This window comes from Gopherus evgoodei, chromosome 1, assembly GCF_007399415.2.
Source record: "Gopherus evgoodei ecotype Sinaloan lineage chromosome 1, rGopEvg1_v1.p, whole genome shotgun sequence".
NCBI lineage: Eukaryota > Metazoa > Chordata > Testudines > Testudinidae > Gopherus > Gopherus evgoodei.
Window position 1 is genome coordinate 111,498,700 of NC_044322.1, and position 18,641 is coordinate 111,517,340.

The 18,641-nt window shown below is 40.4% G+C and overlaps 1 protein-coding gene across 1 annotated transcript; it reads left to right on the forward strand.

The window, feature by feature from the left end:
- Positions 1-4,095: 4,095 nt before the first annotated feature.
- On the forward strand, positions 4,096-18,212 carry CFAP97D2 (CFAP97 domain containing 2). The gene is made up of 5 exons (XM_030569172.1): positions 4,096-4,286; positions 9,500-9,580; positions 11,795-11,913; positions 14,771-14,963; positions 17,084-18,212. The coding sequence occupies exons 1-5, from the start codon at positions 4,182-4,184 to the stop codon at positions 17,249-17,251; spliced, it is 666 nt and encodes a 221-aa protein (XP_030425032.1). The 5' UTR covers positions 4,096-4,181; the 3' UTR covers positions 17,252-18,212.
- Positions 18,213-18,641: the final 429 nt, after the last annotated feature.

An 18,641-nucleotide genomic window follows, 5' to 3' on the forward strand; every position in this document is an offset into this window, starting at 1 on the left:
AATCATTTTGAGATGATCTGTTCTATTTTTCTATTCTACATAGGTTTTTATACCGCAGTCATCACCACAGTATTTAGAAAACAAGTTATTAAAAACTGAGACTTAATTTGTTTTTAATGTAGTTTTATAAAGAATTGGTTAGAGGAAGCTTTTAAAGTTTTACAATAAGCATTTTTAATCTCTCATTTTTTTTCAAAGTGTGTGCACAAAATTACAAACCAAAAGCAAGTAGGAAATAAGGCACTTCTCATGGTGAACATTATTGCCCCAAGACACATGATCTACACCTTCCAAACAAGCATCTTTCTTAACTTAAAGAAACATTCCATAGCTGAGCCTAGCACAAGCAACACAAGCAGCTGCTGGAACTAGCAGCTTATGGGCCAAATTGGTCTCTCCTTCTGGCATGGAGACCACAGGAGGCTGGAGTAGCAACTCACTGGCCCTGCAACACAAGAAGAATGGGAGGTAACTCAAGACCCATTTACCATCATCAGCACCACTCTGTGAAAGCTCACGATATGCAGGGCTCCAAGCTCTTTGAGTCTATCATAAAAAGGGCAGCCCTGCTCAGAAATCAGGTCCAAACTGAAAATGAGACAAAAACTATAAATCAATAACAGTTTAGAGTGTTCAGCCCCCCAGAAGCGGCACTCAGCACATTTCAAGTCTGAGCCTTTAACAGATGTTGTATTCATGGAGCAATGTAGAATTAAAATTCATATTCATCATCTTAACTTTATACTGAAGAAAACAAGCATATAGAAAATTCTATTTGAGTTGCACGGAAGTTTGTATGCACCTGGAGCATGCTATGAACTAGGGAATAAACTTTTTGCAAATCTTCCAATCTTCATGTTATATTTAATTTTGTTTTTAATTATTGTTCCTCAGTACGTATCTCTTGCAATTAAGGAATGACAGGTAAGTCCTTATGTGCATAATGTTGCATGTGGAAGTTCCCATAGCTGCTATACAAACATTGTGTAACCTACTGGCCTAATGTACTTGTAAATGTCTCTGTTACATTGCAGAGATAGTAGGCCAGATATTCTGTTAAAGATACTTTCTGCCCTCCACAATGGCACAAATCAAACTTAAATGACCAGTGATTCATAGATTCCAAGGTCATAAGGGACCTTTGTGATCATACAGGAGGCCAGACTAAAAGTGGTTCTCAGGACAAATTTTTTGGTGGCCTCAGAGTGTGGCCTCCAACTCTTGCTGGTGGCTGCTCTGATAATTTTTCCTCAAAATCTTAATGTAATTTATTTATTGCTAGCTAGTAAGTCCGTTGTGAAAAGTGATATTAACAAATTTACAAGTATCATTTTACATAGCCCTGGCAAGTCTGGAGAGAAATTAAGCCCTGGATGGGGGAGGCAGTGAGGGCCAGGGGCGATTCGGAGGGGGATTGGTGAGGGGCAGGGGAAGCAGTGAGAGGGCTGGAGCCTGAAGCCCCATGGCCAGAGCCTGCCATCCCACTACGCCAGGGCTGAAGCCAAAAACCTGAGCTCTGCTACCCCTGAGGAATTCACCTGCTGCCTGCTGCTCCAGTGTTGTGCCCCAGCAGCCTTCAAAAGGGGGCAGGGCCCAGCCACTGCTGGTGGCCCCAGCAATCAACACAAAGGTGGTGCATCCTAAACAGGAGGGGGAGGGGCCGCTATCTTGCCCTCCCACCCTCCTATCACTGCCCAGGAGACTGTGGCTGCAAGAAAAGCTCCTGGTGGCTGCATGGAGTCACGGTGGCCTCATTTGAGAAACATTGGACTAGGTAACAGAGGCCATAGAACTGCCCCAAAATAAGTCCTAGAGCATATATTTTAGAAAGAAATCCAGTCTTGATTTAAAAATGTTAACTGGTGGTGAATCCACGGTGAACCTTGGTAAAGCTAATCCTTTAATCATTCTTATGGCTCTTCTCAGAACCAAGGTTATCAACATAAACATCCTTCTTGAATTGTGGGCACTAGAATGGGACACAATATTCCAAGAGTGATTGCAGAAGTGTCCAATATAGAGGTAAAATAACCTCTCTATTCCTACTTGAGATCCCTCTGATTATGCATTCCAGGATTGCATTTGCTCTTTTGGTCAGAGTGTCACACTAGGTGCTCATGTTCAGGTGATTATCCATTCCTTTCCCCCCCAATCTTTTTCAGAGTCACTCTTCCAAGGATAGAGTCTCCCATCCTTTAAGAAAGGCCTACATTCTTTCTTCCTAGGTTTATATATTTACATTTAGCTGTATTAAAATGCTTGTACCCAGTTTACGAAGCAATCCAGACTGCTCTGTATCAGTGACGTGTCCTCTTCATTACTGACTGCTTCCCCAATTTTAGGGTTATCTGTAAACTTTAACTGTGATGATTTTATATTTTCCTCCAAGTCACTGATAAAAGCATGGGGCCAAAAACCTGTCCCTTAGGGACCCTACTGGAAACACACTGCTTCATGATGATTCTGCATTTACAATTACTTTTTGAGACCTATCACTCAGTTTTTAATCCATTTAATGTGTGCCATGTTAATTTTATATCATTCTAGTTACTCAATGAAAATGTCATGCGTTAACAAGTGGAAGATACTCCCAGCTGGGAGTATATGGCCACCAGAAGTGTTGCCTAAATTACGCTCCTCCTAGTCCTCAATGCAGAAGGTGTGTCTGGGAAAGTGTGTGTGGCTAGGGGATGTCTATGCTGCAGCAATCCGCAGCTGCTGGAACAGCGCCTTGGGACCAGAAGTCATTAAAGGTGAGCAGCCTTGAACCTTCTCTACTTTTTTCACACAAGATTGGATCAACATTGTAGATGGCCCACTAATGTAGGAAACGGCCACAGAGATGGCTTACAGTCACATCTCCTCCTCCTCCCTTACTTCCAGAAACATAAACTCGGGTGGAGCAGAGAATATGGGCCAATTCTGGATCTGCCATGTTTCCACCATCCATTTTTCCTCATTTCCCCAGGGCCTGATCTAAAGTTCACTGAACTCAGTAGAAAGCCTCCCATTGATTTTAATGGACTTTGGATCAGGCCCTAATAGATTATTACATTCCCAGCACTTAAGATGCCTTATTATGCAAAACACATTAAGGCCACAATTCCACAGAGCAAATCAGGGCCTCACTAAAAACACTTAAGGAATGCTGATTGTTCAAGAAAAAAGCACAATATTGTAATGTCTGATTTTCATGAATTAGTGCATACATGTAGGCCTTAGCATGAACTAAGTGAAAGGCTTTATTTGAACTTTACAGCTTTTGTATTTTTTATTAATTTTACAGACAGACATTCTCCAGATATTTGTTATATTAATAAAAAATGATTGGAGCTCTCCAGTGGCCAAAATCATACTTCTCAATTCCCTTAACTGTTCGTGAGAGAGTGGAAAATGTCTGCTTCACAGAACAAAATTAGTATGTGCAAAGGTTCTATTTTTACTACTGTTTCTGTTTGTCAAGGCATCATTTCATATAGCTTTTTCTAAAAGAGAGCCCCCTCCACTTCTGATCTAAAATAAAATTAATCGAAATATAAAAGCCAAGTTAGATGGTAAATGGCCAAGTTAAACAAGACACAGATCTATTAACAAGTGGCTTGTGCAAACTCCTGCAAGCTTCCTCCAGTTCACCAGTGATCAGATGATATTACGACAAACCAAGGTTATTGGGCTATTATCAGATCAAAGCATGTTAGTATTGATGTATATTTTAAACACGATAATGCAGCTCTAAAGACTACACCACACACTATATGTTTGCTTTGTATTGTGGTGACGCATGCCTTTAAACTGTAAGCTTGACAAATGCTGTCTGCTATATAGACTCTTCTATATCTGTGGTGCTACATAAAGTATTAATAACATCATATTGAGACACTGTCTTTCCTTAATCACTGCAGAGCTAAGCGTGACCAGTGAAGTATAATTGCTAAGCTATTTAATATATTGAGATGATACCCTTTGGAATCCTTTGCTAAGATGTTCAGCTCTTGTTTATTGTGCTCTAAACATATTGTTTAAAATGCGATCACTGGCTATTCAATTTTTTCTTACCAGTGATACCATGACAACCACCACATGACCTGCTGCAAACATACCCAGTCTCCAGGGCTTTGCTTAAAAAGGCTCAAAGTGATATCACTCATTCTTTCGAAGAACCTCAGTTATAGAGATGTTTTATGTTGTTTAAGATGCATAGAGCCTACCAGTCAATTTTACCATGTGGCAACAAATATCTTCAGCAAAAATGGGACAAAGCAAACTATGAAGAGCACAAGAAAAGGGTAGGTACAACCCTGTAGTACAGTGAGTAAATTTATTTCAGTGACTAAATAGGCAAGTCAAATTTGTTAACGCAAATGCTTATGTATTCTTTAACATCAGGATGAAAATATTCCTTAGAGATCAGGGCTGACCTACCATATAAAGAGAAGTTTTTTTAATAATAGCGCGCATTGTATGCAGGTTGCTAATTTAAAGATGGAAAAGATCTGGTCAATCATACAGTCCATCTCAGTGGCAATGCAGGATTGTTCCCTTCAGGTCTTTCCTCGGTGCTTTGTATAATCTAAGTCTGAAAAAGACCTGTGACAAGGATTCAACTTCATTGCTTCCTTAAGAAGATATCACAGTGTAATCGACCTTACAGTAAGGAAATATTTCTTCATTATTTACAAATATTGTCAGTTTCATATGCTATTACCATATAAAATACACTCTTCTTTCCACGTTTTGTTCCACTGGTTTGACTGATGGGCAGGGAGAATTTAAAGATGAAATACAATATCAAATCCAGCATTTTGTCTCTAACCAAGATGACAAGATCAGAAGTTTGTTCTAAAAAGTTCCTTTTTGTTTAAATTAACCTCCAGCATGCCATGCCATTGAATATGACTAGGGCTATTTAAGAGTGGTCTGATGCTGGAGGACTGACATAATCTACATCCACTGTGGACATACAGCTACCCCTTAGAAAGTAGGACACTTCATATTAATCTCAAGGAATTCAAACCTTAAAACTAGAGCTTGTCGGGAAATGGATTTTCTGTCCCATGAAAAATTTTGGGATGTAAAAAAAAAGGTCCCAAATCATGATGGAAAGCCAAATTTCTAAATTTTTTGCAAAATTAAATTTTAAAAATAGTCATTTTGGATCAATCGAAACATTTTATTTTGATAAACTGAAAATGTTTCATTTCCATTTTGACCATTTTTCAATTTAATTTTTTAATGTAAATTAAAGAAATGTTGAAACAAAAAGTCAGTTCAAAATGAAAAAGTCAAAAAACTTTCTATTCCAAAATCCATCAAAACAGGATGATATTAAAATGATGATATTTCACACACAAAAAATGGTTTAGTGAAATGGCATTTTTGATGAAAAATTGTTTTGACAAAAAATTTTGCCCTGCTAGCCAATAATAAACTGCCTGTTAAATGAGATCCAATCCTTTTATGCTAAGCACCCTCCACTCCCATGGAAATCTGTGACAGTTGAGGGCACTCAGCATCTTGCAGGATCAGGCCTTCTATTAGAAACTGGAACAAAAGGAAGCCAAACGTATTACCAGCACTTACGCAACTTGAGTAAATAGATACTGTGTAATTTCAGCTCAAGTATTGCAGCTCCAAACATCACTGCAATAAATCTAATGAATGACTATTGCCTTGTTATATAGACTTGAGATTGACCTGATAGTTTATAGAAGTTTTCATCAATTCTGAAATCATCAGGGATTCAGGCTTGGTCCTTGACTCATAAAGCTCTGTGCTGTGCCAGGCTACATTAGGAACTTTGGAAGGCTACATGTGGACTCCAGGCAACGCTCTGTGGAATGTAGTTTTCTATGCTGTTACCATATAAATTGCATTTACTTGACAACCCCTTTTGCTTAGTGTGTAAATGTTCTACACTTATTTACACATTACATGGGTAAGCAATTCTTGAAAGGCAGAGTCCATCAGAGAGGGCATAGTTCAAATAATTATTCATATTATACACACACACACACACTCTATTGTTCTATTATATATAATGTATTAATAAGCTGGGCAGTGTTTATCCCACACTATTAACTTAAGCATCAAAATCATGCATTTTATTAATCTATTCTCCCTCTGAGTCTCACAGAGTGGTCTCTTCCTCTCTCTCTCTCTCTCTTTCCTTCCTCCCCTGTTTTTACCTCCAGAGACTCCTTGACCCAATACTAGTCATATGGCCTATCATTTGCAGTGATCTTCCTGTCAGACCTGACCTGAATATTCATGTGACGTGTTGGGGGAAGGCGATTTTAATTGTGCCACTGAATCTGGTGCAATACAAACTCTATTTGGTGATTTTATCAGTAGTTTTGCATCCGAGGATACATATGAAGGCATTGCTAGAACAGTGAGGTCATGGAAAATACCCTGAACACAAGAAGCCCTCCCACAGGAGTTGCATGGTTCCCCACACCCAGATCCACACCTCCTCAGGAGACCTTGAGTCAGGGACATTTCCAGGATACACTGGGGTCAGGGGAGGGAGTAGTTAGGTCATTCTTAGGCCATGGCTACACTGGCGCTTTACAGCGCTGCAACTTTCGCACTCAGGGGTGTGAAAAAAACACCCCCCTGAGTGCTGCAAGATACAGCGCTGTAAAGCCTCAGTGTAAACAGTGCCGCAGCGCTGGGAGCGCGGCTCCCAGCGCTGCAAGCTACACCCGTAGAGGATGTGGAGTATGTGCAGCGCTGGGAGAGCTCTCTCCCAGCGCTGGCGCTGTGACCACACTCAAAACTTCAAAGCGCGAAGTGCAAGTGTAGCCATACCCTTACATTCCAGTAATTCTGCATCCCTGCAACAGCCCAAAGTATCTATTGCTCCAGGGACATATGCTAGGGAACCTGTGCCTGGAGCCAGACTAGACTTCAGCACTCCTGAGTTAAGCAGGCATATAAAGTCCTGACACCCCTATGTATTCTATCTTTTCTCAGGAAGGAATGGTTTGAGTTTTATTGGAGATGGAAAACAATTGTCCCTATTATCTTCATTTCCCACTACCTCCCTGGGCAGTAGTGGTGCAAGTAGAAATCATTTCTTTCCGATACTGCACACATGGGAGGGACACAATGGGGGCGAGAGGTATGTGACCTCCCCATGTGACTCATCCCCACCCTGCTCCCAGCCCAGGGCTCCCACGCTCTCCCTGTCTCCTCTGATTTCCCCCTTTGTATATACAAACATCAACATGCTTAACTACTCACTCCCCCCCAAAAAAATATGTAGTAGTCAGTCTGTTTAGTTTATATGGAATATGGGAGTTGGGTGAGGAGCCATTTCAACATATGTATGACTTACTAAAAGACAAATTTTAAGTAGAACTGTATCCTAAATTGCTTTATGGTATTGTACCCAAACACTGCGTTTCAATGGAGGATTCAATTTCCTTTATAGGAACAGACTCCTGAAACTTTTACAAGCCCACAAAATTGGTCCATAGTCATGCAAATAGTCCCATTGTCTTCAATGGGATTGATCAAATGATTAAGGGTTTGCGGGATTAGGTTCCAAGTTTGTAAACTGTTCTGGATGAAACTGACAATGCCTGAGCTGTCAGATCAGAATGAGCTTCATTCAAATAAAGGTGGGCAAACGTGTGATAAGTCTTAGCTCCATTGCTAAGATGAGGAACATATTTTCAGCAAAGTTCTTGGCAGATTCCTGAGGCAGCTGGTTTAAGGCTGTCAGTGTCTGGCATTATAATCTTCACTTACAGTTCTCTCACACACAAAGCTGGAAAATGAGGCATTTGTTTTCTTTGTTTTGCTGCTCCAGTTCAAGTTAACAAAATGCATGTTAATTTGTCTGCAAAGAAGAATTCTGTGTACACTGAAACAACACCTGATTCCCATCAGGCTGCAGAACTGGGCTGACATCAGAATCCAAACATCCTCTGGTCAGTACAGGCAGAGGCATTCCTCTAATGATTTGGACTTGATGTGATGATGCAGTATGGATGTCATGGATAATTCAGACCAATGGGAAGAAACAAAATCAATAACACTGTTTAAACACCTTTCACCCCCCCCATCCCTCCCCTCTTCAGGACTCCTGACCAATGCTAACAAACTTAAACAAAGCCTTTGTTTAAGTTTGTTAGCATATGTATTGTTGTCATAAACAGATAAGTAAGAGTTAATAGAACAGAAGTACTTCATATCTCTTTTGCCTGTAAAGGGTTAACAAGATCAGTGAGCCTGGCTGTCACCTGACCAGAGGCCCAATCAGGGGACAGGATACTTTCAAATCTTGAGGGAGGGAAGTTTTTGTGTGTGCTGTTAGTGTTTGGTTGTTGTTCACTCTGGGGGCTCAGAGGGACCAGATGTGCAACCAGGTTTCTCTCCAATCTCTCTGATACAGTCTCTTATATGTCCAGAATAGTGAGTACTAGGTAGATAAGGCGAGTTAGGCTTATGTTTGTTTTCTTTATTTGCAAATGTGTATTTGGCTGGAAGGAGTTCAAATTTGTATTTTGCTGAAAGGATTTTAATTTATACTGGTATACTTAGGCTGGGAGGGTATTCCCAGTGTCTATAGCTGAAAGACCCTGTGACATATTCCCTCTTAAATTTACAAAGATAATTTTTATTGTTTTTTCTTTCTTTAATTAAAAGCTTTTCTTGTTTAAGAACCTGATTTTTTTTTTTTATTCTGGTGAGACCCCAGGGGACTGGGTCTGGATTCACCAGGGAATTGGTGGGGAGAAAGGAGGGAAGGGGGAGAGAAAGGTTAATTTCTCTCTGTGTTAGGATTACTTTCTCTCTCAGGGAGAGTCTGGGAGGGGGAGAGAGAAGGAGGGGGGGGGAGGTGGATTTTCCTCTCTGTTTTAAGATTCAAGGAGTTTGAATCAGAGTAACCTTCCAGGGTAACCCAGGGAGCGGAAGCCTGGGAGAGGCAACAGTGAGGGAAAGGGTTTACTTTCCTTGTGTTAAGATCCAGAGGGTCTGGGCCTTGGGGGTCCCCAGGCAAGGTTTAGGGGGGACCAGAGTGTACCAGGCACTGGAATTCCTGGTTGGTGGCAGCGCTACAAGTACTAAGCTGGTAATTGAGCTCAGAGGAATTCATGCTGGTACCCCATATTTTGGACGCTAAGGTTCAGAGTGGGGAATTATACTATGACAATTGTGCTGTTAAAGCCATATAAAGAATGAATGTACTCCGTAGCTGTGTTCTGCTCCTTTAAGGAGCAGAGGAGAGGCCTCCCCCCCAAAGGGGGCTAGCCCCACGTCTTTCTAGTACCCCGTACCGGCTAAAAATCTCTTGCAGGTATTCTGTACTGGAGGGTACCACCCTACTTGCATCCTTGCTGGGCAGGCTTGGAATTGCTGACATTATGAACGTGTCAGCTATGACATTAGTGCTAACAATACAGTGGGCAAACAATTTAAACATTTCTCATAACAGTTTGTAAGGATTTGATTTTCAACAAAAATGGATAATTATTTTTTTCTGCTGCAGATTCAGACAGCCAAACCTGTAGTGGACACCACTACTCCTCTAACATATGGCCATCTTCACTTGAAGTTAAAGAAGCTAAAGGTATTTTTCTGGTTATATCACTTAATTAAGTAGATTAGCATTGAACAGGAATGCAAATGCCAATGCCCACTGTAGTGTTCCCCTCACCCCACCCCCAAGAAAGTGTGACAGGCAGATCAACAGGGGTATAATATTAAATGGTCTAACTTTTAGCTTCGCTCCTATACCATGCTCTGCCTAACTGGGCCAGTGGATATTGCCCTCCCAGTCCCACATCAAATAAACTCTGACTTGATGCATCAAATTCCCTCTCATTGCCAGGTCCAGAACACAAGGATCCTGTCTAAAATCTATTCCTGCATATCAAAAAGAAAGAAAGAAAGAGAAAACAACAAAAAAGCCTACAGTAACTGAAACAATAACTGCCCTGTGATAATGTTCAGGTTATCTAATGAATCTTATGACATGTTGGCATATTCAAAATGTAAGAAATGTAACAAAGGATAGTTTTGATTGGTAATTTTCATTCAAAATCTTTATAAATTAAAGAAAATGACAATGGAAGAATGAACTCTATTCTCCTAGAATAATTGTCTCTGTTCACTTCAAAAACAAACAAACAAACAAACCTATATACAGTCTCCCTCAGGCAAAGGGAGTGTTGCCTAAATAAGGACTTCAGGATTTGGCCTCTTTAAAATGTTTATCATCTCATCCTACTTTATAACCCCCAGAGAGCCTGAAACTATTTTGCTATCAAAACAATTAATTTCTCCCCTATGAATACACCTTTATATACTATTGTAGGATTTGACATCTGTGCTGGTTGTTGCCACTTCCTCCTCCCCCTTTCCTTACTGTAAAAGAGCAATGAAGAATTTCCTTTGGAAAAAAAATATATGGAGTTTGCCGATGCATATTTTAAAAAAAGAGTCAAATCTGAAGCTGCCAATCTTGGGTACGTCCCTATATGCTACTGCCACCTTGACTTGGAGGGCAGCTGTAACATGATACCTTTAGAGGTGCTATGTAAATATAGAGACTGTCTCTAATGTTGCAAATAAGTTTCTCTTCCTGTAACCAGGTTCTCTTCTCCTTTGTCATCACTAGCCCTCTGGGTTTTTAGAGCATGATGGGATTACTTAACAGCACCATTTTTAGGTATCTCCATAATACAATTTGAGCTACATCTGACCTGTTTCGCTTATAAAGCCAAGCAAACAAAAAAGATGCACTAAGAGCCCCCCTCCCCGTAATTCGCTACAGGAACATTAGCTATTATCAAAGCAGCATGTGGTAATAGTTCGTATTTATCTTATTTAGGCCATGCAAGCCTTCAGAGAAACAAACAGCAAAAGAGGCGGGGGGGGGGAAGGGTGAAGCAGTAGCCACAAAATACATTTTTCAGTGACCCTGGGGGAGGAGAGGCACTTGGGAGCAAGTTGTTTAAGTTAAGTTCTGAAGGTAATGGTAGAATGATTGCTCTGCCTCTTAGAGTCCCTGCTTCTCTGGTTCCTTTCAAACCACCCCTGCTAGACATGGCATCCTTGGGGCACAGAAACAAACTTCTGAAGAGCACTTCTTAGGGAGAGGAGCAGCTTTTGGAATGGATTAGATTTCACCAAAAGGGCAGCTGTTCACAAACATTTCTCTCAGATCTGGCTAACTCTGGGCTAGGTATAATGTCTTTCCATCTCACCTCGTTCTTCTCTTTAGGTTCTTATATTGCTCCCATCACCATGGTACCTTTTCACATTACACAAATGAATCTCTGTGTTGTACTGGGTTTACAGATATCGTTAATATACTCCACGTTTAGATCTTAAAACTAATTTTAAAAAATGAGTTAAAACTAGCTAAGTATGCACATAACTAGTCTATGCAGCTATGTTTTTATCACTGTTACCCTCATCCTCCTGCTGAGCTCCTTCTATTTGCCTATTAAACCCACTTGTTGCTTCCCACCTTAAATCAGATTGTAACCCCACCAAGGACAGAGATGGCCTGTTCCTGAACCTGATCCAAAGCCCAGTGAAGTCAGGGGAAAGTGGTGCTTACTGCTGAGGGCCCCCCCGCAACTTATGTGGATCTTATGTGGCGAAGAGGTTCTTCTGCAGGACCTCTGCACTGGGGGTGAATTTTTACCTTGCCAGTTTTTGTCTCAGTCTGTGTGTGGAACCAGAGTTGGAGCCTCTTGTTAAAATATCCACAGCACTCTGCTGCTGTTTTGATTGGACCATAACAAATATTTCTCTGCCTCTTTTGTGCATGAAGCTTGAGAAGGAACGGCTTTCAGTCATCGAAAGAGACAATCATTTACTGCTGGAGAAGATGTCCTGCATCATGAGAACGAAAGGGCGAATTGATAACAAAAATTACTATCAGGCCAAAAGGTAACATCAGCGGTAAAACTTGTATAGGGTTATCAAGTTACTATGACAGTGATAAACATAGCAATGGATATTTTGCACAGCAAAGACATGTATTTAAAGGAGGCCTCAGGAGTGCTAATATTTTAGATATTCAGTCTCCTGCCCTGTCATGGGGATTCCAGCTACAGGGGTTCATCCTTCTAGTCATTGTAGAAAAACAGATACCACCTTTTGGATTAATTTCTTCAGTTTAATAACTGAGGGATAGAGACAATGATCGTTGACCTAGTTTAGAAGAAATAAATGAAACAAACATATTATCACGTCCCAACTAATCTGTTGTTGCTGACTGAGTTACTGCCACTTGCTTTGCCAGTCATTCCCACAGACGTAGGTCCAAAGCATGGAAATGAAATAAGAACAACAAAGTGAACAGTGTACAGTAACCATATTGAGTAAGTAAATCAGGACTTTAGTCATTGCTCAAGGGAGAATGAGTAAGCACTCTCAGATAATTCTCACAGGAGAGTAACTGTTTGTAACATTTTAATTCCAAGAGAAATTCATACTCAGAGTATAACAGAACAATGCATGATCTCTAGTAAGAAGAGAATTCAGAAGTGAAGCAAGGACACCGGAATCTGCCCTGAGAATGTTTTGTGCAAGTCAAGTGTCATTTGTTAACCCTCATGATTCATTTACAGACAGACTGATTGATGAGGGAACGATAGCTCATCAAGCTCCAACTTGTGTCTAGACAGAAGGGTGCAGTTCAGTAGTTTAGGTAATTCAGGTGGAGTCCAGAACAGCAACTGCTATATAACAGGGAGTTTCCAAACTTCAGCATGGTCTCATGAGAAATTAAAAATATATGAGGAATAATTTGAAATACCGTTGAACCTGAACTAATGGACGTACATATCCTCATGAGCATTATATTACACACACAATAGCATTTACTGAAGATTAACCTATATTGTTGCTGTGTAGCATACATGTCATTGTAGCTCCCTTGACATCATAGAATCATAGAACTGGAGGGGACTTCGAGAGGTCGTCTAGTCCAGTCCCCTGCACTCATAGCAAGACTAATTATCTAGACCAGAGATCAGCAACCTTTGGCACGCAGCCCACCAGGGTAAGCACCCTAGCGGGCCAGGCTGTTTACCTGCTGCATCTGCAGGTTCAGCCAATTGCAGCTCCCATTGGCCACAGTTTGCCGCTCCAGGCCAATGGGGGTAGAGAGAAGGGGTGTGGGCCGCTGGATGTGCTAGCTGCCGCTTCCCGCCACCCCCATTGGCCTGGAGTGGCGAACCACAGCCAGTGGGAGACACAACTGGCCAAACCTGCCGACATGGCAGGTAAACAAACTGGCCTGGCCTGCCAGGGTGCTTACCCTGGCGAGCCACGTGCCAAAGGTTGCCAATCCTTATCCTAGACCATTCCTGACAGGTGTTTGTCTCATCTGCTCTTAAAGATCTCCAATGATGGATATTCCACAACCTCTCTAGGCAATTTATTCCAGTGCTTAACTGCCCTGACAGGAAGTTTTTTCAAATGTCCAACCTAATCTCCCTTGCTGCAATTTAAGCCCATTGCTTCTTGTCCTATCCTCAGAGGTTAAGAAAAACAATTTTTCTTCCTCCTCCTTGTAACCTTTTACATATTAGAAAACTTATGTCCTCTCTCAGTCTTTTCTTTTCCAGACTAAACAAACCCAATTTTTTTAATCTTCCCTCACAGGTCATGTTTTCTAGACCTTTAATCATTTTTGTCGCTCTTCTCTGGACTCTCTCCAATTTGTCCACATACTTCCTGAAATGTGGAGCCCAGAATTGGACACAATACTCCAGTTGAGGCCTAATCACCATACAGCAGAGTAGAGGAATTATTTCTCATGTCTTGCTTACAACACTCCTGCTAATACATCCTTGAATGATGTTCACTTTTTTTGCGACAGCATTACACTGTTTACTCATATTTAGCTTGTGGTCCACTATGTCCCCCAGATCCCTTTCTGCAGTACTCCTTCCTAGGCAGTCATTTCCCATTTTTTAATGTGTGCAACTGATTGTTCCTTCCTAAATGGAGTACTTTGCATTTGTCCTTATTGAATTTCATCCTATTTACTTCAGACCATTTCTCCAGTTTGCCCAGATCATTTTGAATTTTAATCCTATCCTCCAAAGCACTTGCAACCCCTCCCAACTTGGTATTTTCTGCAAACTTTATAAGTGTACTCTCTATGCCATTTTCTAAATCATTGATGAAGATATTGAACAGAACCAAGTATCATTTAACTCTGGCACTAACCAGTCATGAAATATTTGTGAAGAACTTTTGACCAGACACTTCTCTGCACCTTCTCCTACAACCAATTGATCTGGTTTATATCTAAAATTTGGGTGAGACATTTTCTTTCAATAATTGGAAACAGAGGACTAACGCCAGATGCCTAAAATGATTGTTTATTAACACCTCTGCAGCCAGGCATGCTATCTCCCTCATAGCATAGCAACAAAAATAATTTGGGGCTGGAGGATTGGTTTTAGGACAAGATATAAGTTTAAGGCTGGGATCTTATAAAAAGTGCCAAGGAATCTTTAGTTTATACAGAGAGCAGACAGAATCTCAATTTTGAAGGTCTCATCTGAGAGGCAGAGTGTAAAACTTTTTCAAACAAAACTTATCTCCTTCAGAAGGACAAAGGGCTGAGTTGCGAGGGCTTGTTAATAAGGAGAAGAAACTCCTCTTAGGAGAAGTATAACAGCTTCAGAGAATTTCTCTCTCAGGTTCCAGCTTTGACACACAAATTCTTCAAGCACATTCATAACTGGGCAGAAGCTTGATTTTCCTTTGTATGTGTTTCCCTCTCTAGTTTAAACAGGGAAAAACGAGAGAAGGAACTACTGAGAGTGAGCCAAGAGAACCAGGCCATTCTGGATAGGATAACAAAGTGTGAGCCTCAGTATCAAGTTCAAAGGTGGCATGAAGACTGGCAAAGAGTGGAAAACTACATGGACAGCATTGCAAGATATCCTCGTGGGTGGTATAAATTGCAGAATCGAAAGGTAACCTGGATTTCTGGGTTTTTTTCTTAACTATTACAGATTTAACCTGCTCATTTTGTGTGTTTTGCTGCATATTTGTTCTAGAGAGCACATCATTACAACTGGCAGGCAGCTACAGAATAAGTGATCTTACATTTATACAGCACCATTCATCAAAATGGATCCCAAAGGACTCTTCAAACTTCATTAAGTGACTATAGAAATTACAGCATTTAAGAATCACTTTGTCCAGCACTGAAATGCAATACCCTCTGAGGAAGAAAAAAGGCAGCAATTTAATAGTTCCACTACAGAGATACCCAAATGCTACAACAAAATTTTAATAAGGCCAAATAGTGAAAGATTTTGAGGTTACAGAGGTTTTGAGGTTATCATGGTTGACTTCCACCAAATATCTGCTGTTCAAAGTAGCCAGCATCTTATTTTCTTTGATAAAATGCACAGCTGTAAATCAGCAGCACGAGGTACTAGAGAGTTATGTCTCTGCATTCAACATCATTGAGGCTTGTCTTATAACTACTGAGCATGTATAAAAGGAGATTTTTTAGGGGTTAATAAGTCAACCGAATCTGGATGGATTTTCCTGGAACAGCAAAAGGCACATCTCTGGCCCCAGGACCATCCTTCTGCCAAGTTTCAAGTCTCAGCTGCACACCTATTCAATACTAGAACTCTTGAAAGAAAGAGGAGGAAAATTTGGTTGAAGGGGGAAAAAAAAAAGGGAAAATTGGTTGACAGGAAAAAAATCTTTTTCTCCAAGACCTATTCTTGTAAACAGCTGTACTATTTTTGCTGAAACTTTCAAGAAATATTGAGCCTGAGGCAAAAAGCAAACATGAAAAGTTTCATCCCAAAACCTTTTCAAGTCTGTTAAAGTAAAAATCAATTAAAAGAAGGACTTGCAATGGAAAGAGTTAAGCAACCTAAACTACTGTAAATATATATTACAGATGCTCCCCAGGTTACGCAAACCCGACTTGCGCAAATCTGCAGTTATGGAAAAAGTTCCGCATGCTTTTTTTTTTTTTTTTGGTGAGCGTAATTGTCAAGTATACTTTCCCAACTTACGCAAAATTCAACTTACGCAAGGCGTTCCAGAATGCAATGCAACACTTGCGTAAGTCGGGGAGTGTCTGTACACACAAAACAATATGTTAAAAGCATATTAATAAGGTTGCTAAGGTAGTCAAGCCCCTAAAAGTTAGGAAAGCCAGAATTAAGGTTGCCTCTACAACCTTAATTCATCCCTTTTGTGCATGTGCGTTACAGTAGTCTTAATTATATGATCACATTTTTTACACAGGACCACTTCCTCATTCAGTGCACATAGATGGTGCTTACTAAATGAGCAACAATTCAGCATTGAGTTTTATCTTCATTGTTCAGTGTGTGGCCCCAGGCCTTATTTACTGCACACTATTCAAACTCTGATTTAAAGCCAGTGTTATTAATTTTTCACTTAGGATTTTCTATGGCACTCATCACTAAAGTAGTGACATGGAGTGTTTCACAAATGTTAATTTATCTTAATAACATTCTCATTAAGTGACTGAATATTATTATCCCCAATTTGCAGATAAGGAATGAAAGTACAGAGATTAAGATAAAAAGTATCCACTAATTTTGGGTATCCAATTTGAAATACCTATAACCTGATTTTTCAGATTATAGCTCCTTCTTTAATAAATGAAAAGTTACACTTGTTTTGGTTAGCTCCTCCTCCCACCTCTCTGACTGCTCAACTCCTTCTGGCGGAGCATACCAATGCCACCAAGAGGAGACAGAATTTTCCTCCCCTTCTACATCAGGGTCATCTTTACTGATTCCAGCAAATTCCCTCATTGCTAAGCTCTCTCAATCAACCTAGCTACTTGCATACCTTAATGGAACTTGCTCCATTCCTGACAGCCAAAACAGTTCTAAGGGGTAAAAGGATGAGTTCCCTTCCCTTTCTCCAGAGAAGTATTTCAGCCCTCACCTCACTCAATGCTCTATCACACACATTTTCTTGTGAGCAGTGCATGGCTGAGGGACCACTTTTAGAATAACTGCAAAACTCAAGCTAGTGAAATGTTCTTTATATTAGATATTTTTGTAATGATTTTTCACTTCTCTTTCAGGAACAAAAACTAAACAAGAACGCATCAAAACAAGAGAGAGAAAAAAGAGATGAGCACCAGAATGCTGAAGATGTGAAACGAAAGACAGAGGAGGGAGAAAAAGGGGACGTCCAAAATGGAGAGGAAAAAGATCACCGAGAGAGAGACACTGTTTTAGAAATGGTGTAATTCTAGCCAGTCCCCTATGAACACAGTTCAAGCAATTTCTAGAACTAATCATGAGAAGGGGTGCGTGGGAGAGGCAGTTGCAAGAGCTTATATAGATGCTATCATTTTAAAGAAGTTACTGTAAGTGCAGGTATTAGGCACATGTCTTTATTAACATATATACATTTCTTTATCATTGCCAGCAAACTATAACTCTGCATAGTGTTTCATGAACACAAATGAAGTGGGAGCAAAGCTGGGGCAATGAATTGACTTTATCACAGGTAATTAATCCAGCTGATTAAAACCAGCTTGTTAAAAAATAACTATATTTTAATTCTCACATTAGTATCCATCGGAGATTCACCAGTGAAGGTTGACTTGGATGACAGCAAATAGTTTAGAGTAGTGTTGTTTTTTTTCAAATGTGTTCATAGGCTGGACCCCCTCTTGAGATGGTTGGGTGGACCACCTCCCTTCTTGTTCATGATCTCCTGTCAGCTTTGTGGCAGCTACAGCAATTGCATATATGGAGAAGTAATATTAATAATACATTAAGTATTTCATTAGTTTCTTTTCCTGGAATTTAGAAGCTGGAAACAAAGAGGAGAAACAACATCCTGGGATCAGCCAACCAGTGCTTAATTTGTGCCGGGACTTGCCGGTGCTGAGCCCAGCACCTCTAAGCTTGGGAGTTCATAGCCCCAGCACCTCTGGGCTTGCGGCATCAGTTATGAAAGTAAAAAAATTGCTTGTGCCCCAGCACTTCTTTCATTACAAATTAAGCACTGGAGCCAGCTCTCTGTGTACCACCAGCAAGTTCTCTCCAGGCCACCACTACTCCACAGCCTATAAGATGGGAATTCTTGGTCTAGAGGATGCATCCTCCAACCTTTTTATGTGATACTTCAGGGGTAGGCAACCTGTGGCACGCATGCCAAAGGCTGCACACAGGCTGATTTTCAGTGGCACTCACACTGCCCGGGTCCTGGCCACCGGTCTGGGAGCTCTACATTTTAATTTAATTTTAAATTAAGTTTCTTAAACATTTTAAAACCTTATTTACTTTACATACAAAATAGTTTAGTTATATATTATAGACTTATAGAAAGAGACCTTCTTAAAATGTATTATTGGCACACAAAACCTAAAATTAGAGTGAATACATTAAGACTTGGCACACCACTGCTGAAAGGTTGCCGACCCCTGTGATACTTCATGGAAAACACCTATTGAATCCACAAAATAGTTAAGCATACAAAGCCAGTCAAGTGAAACTTCACTACTGTTGGAGGATATAAAATCTGAAGCCAAATAACAGGGTGTATTAAGAAGTATTGGCTTTTGTTTTGTTGGAAATAAAAGTTACAAACATGTCTTAATGACTCATATGAACTGTCAGGAGGCTGGC

Bases quoted from the DNA above. Each gene is read 5' to 3' on its own strand.
- CFAP97D2 (XM_030569172.1), top strand. From the start codon at position 4,182: ATGTTGTTTAAGATGCATAGAGCCTACCAGTCAATTTTACCATGTGGC. The intron at 4,287-9,499 runs GTAGGTACAACC...TTTCTGCTGCAG, and splicing joins ATGAAGAGCACAAGAAAAGG to ATTCAGACAGCCAAACCTGT. The intron at 9,581-11,794 runs GTATTTTTCTGG...TTGTGCATGAAG, and splicing joins TGAAGTTAAAGAAGCTAAAG to CTTGAGAAGGAACGGCTTTC.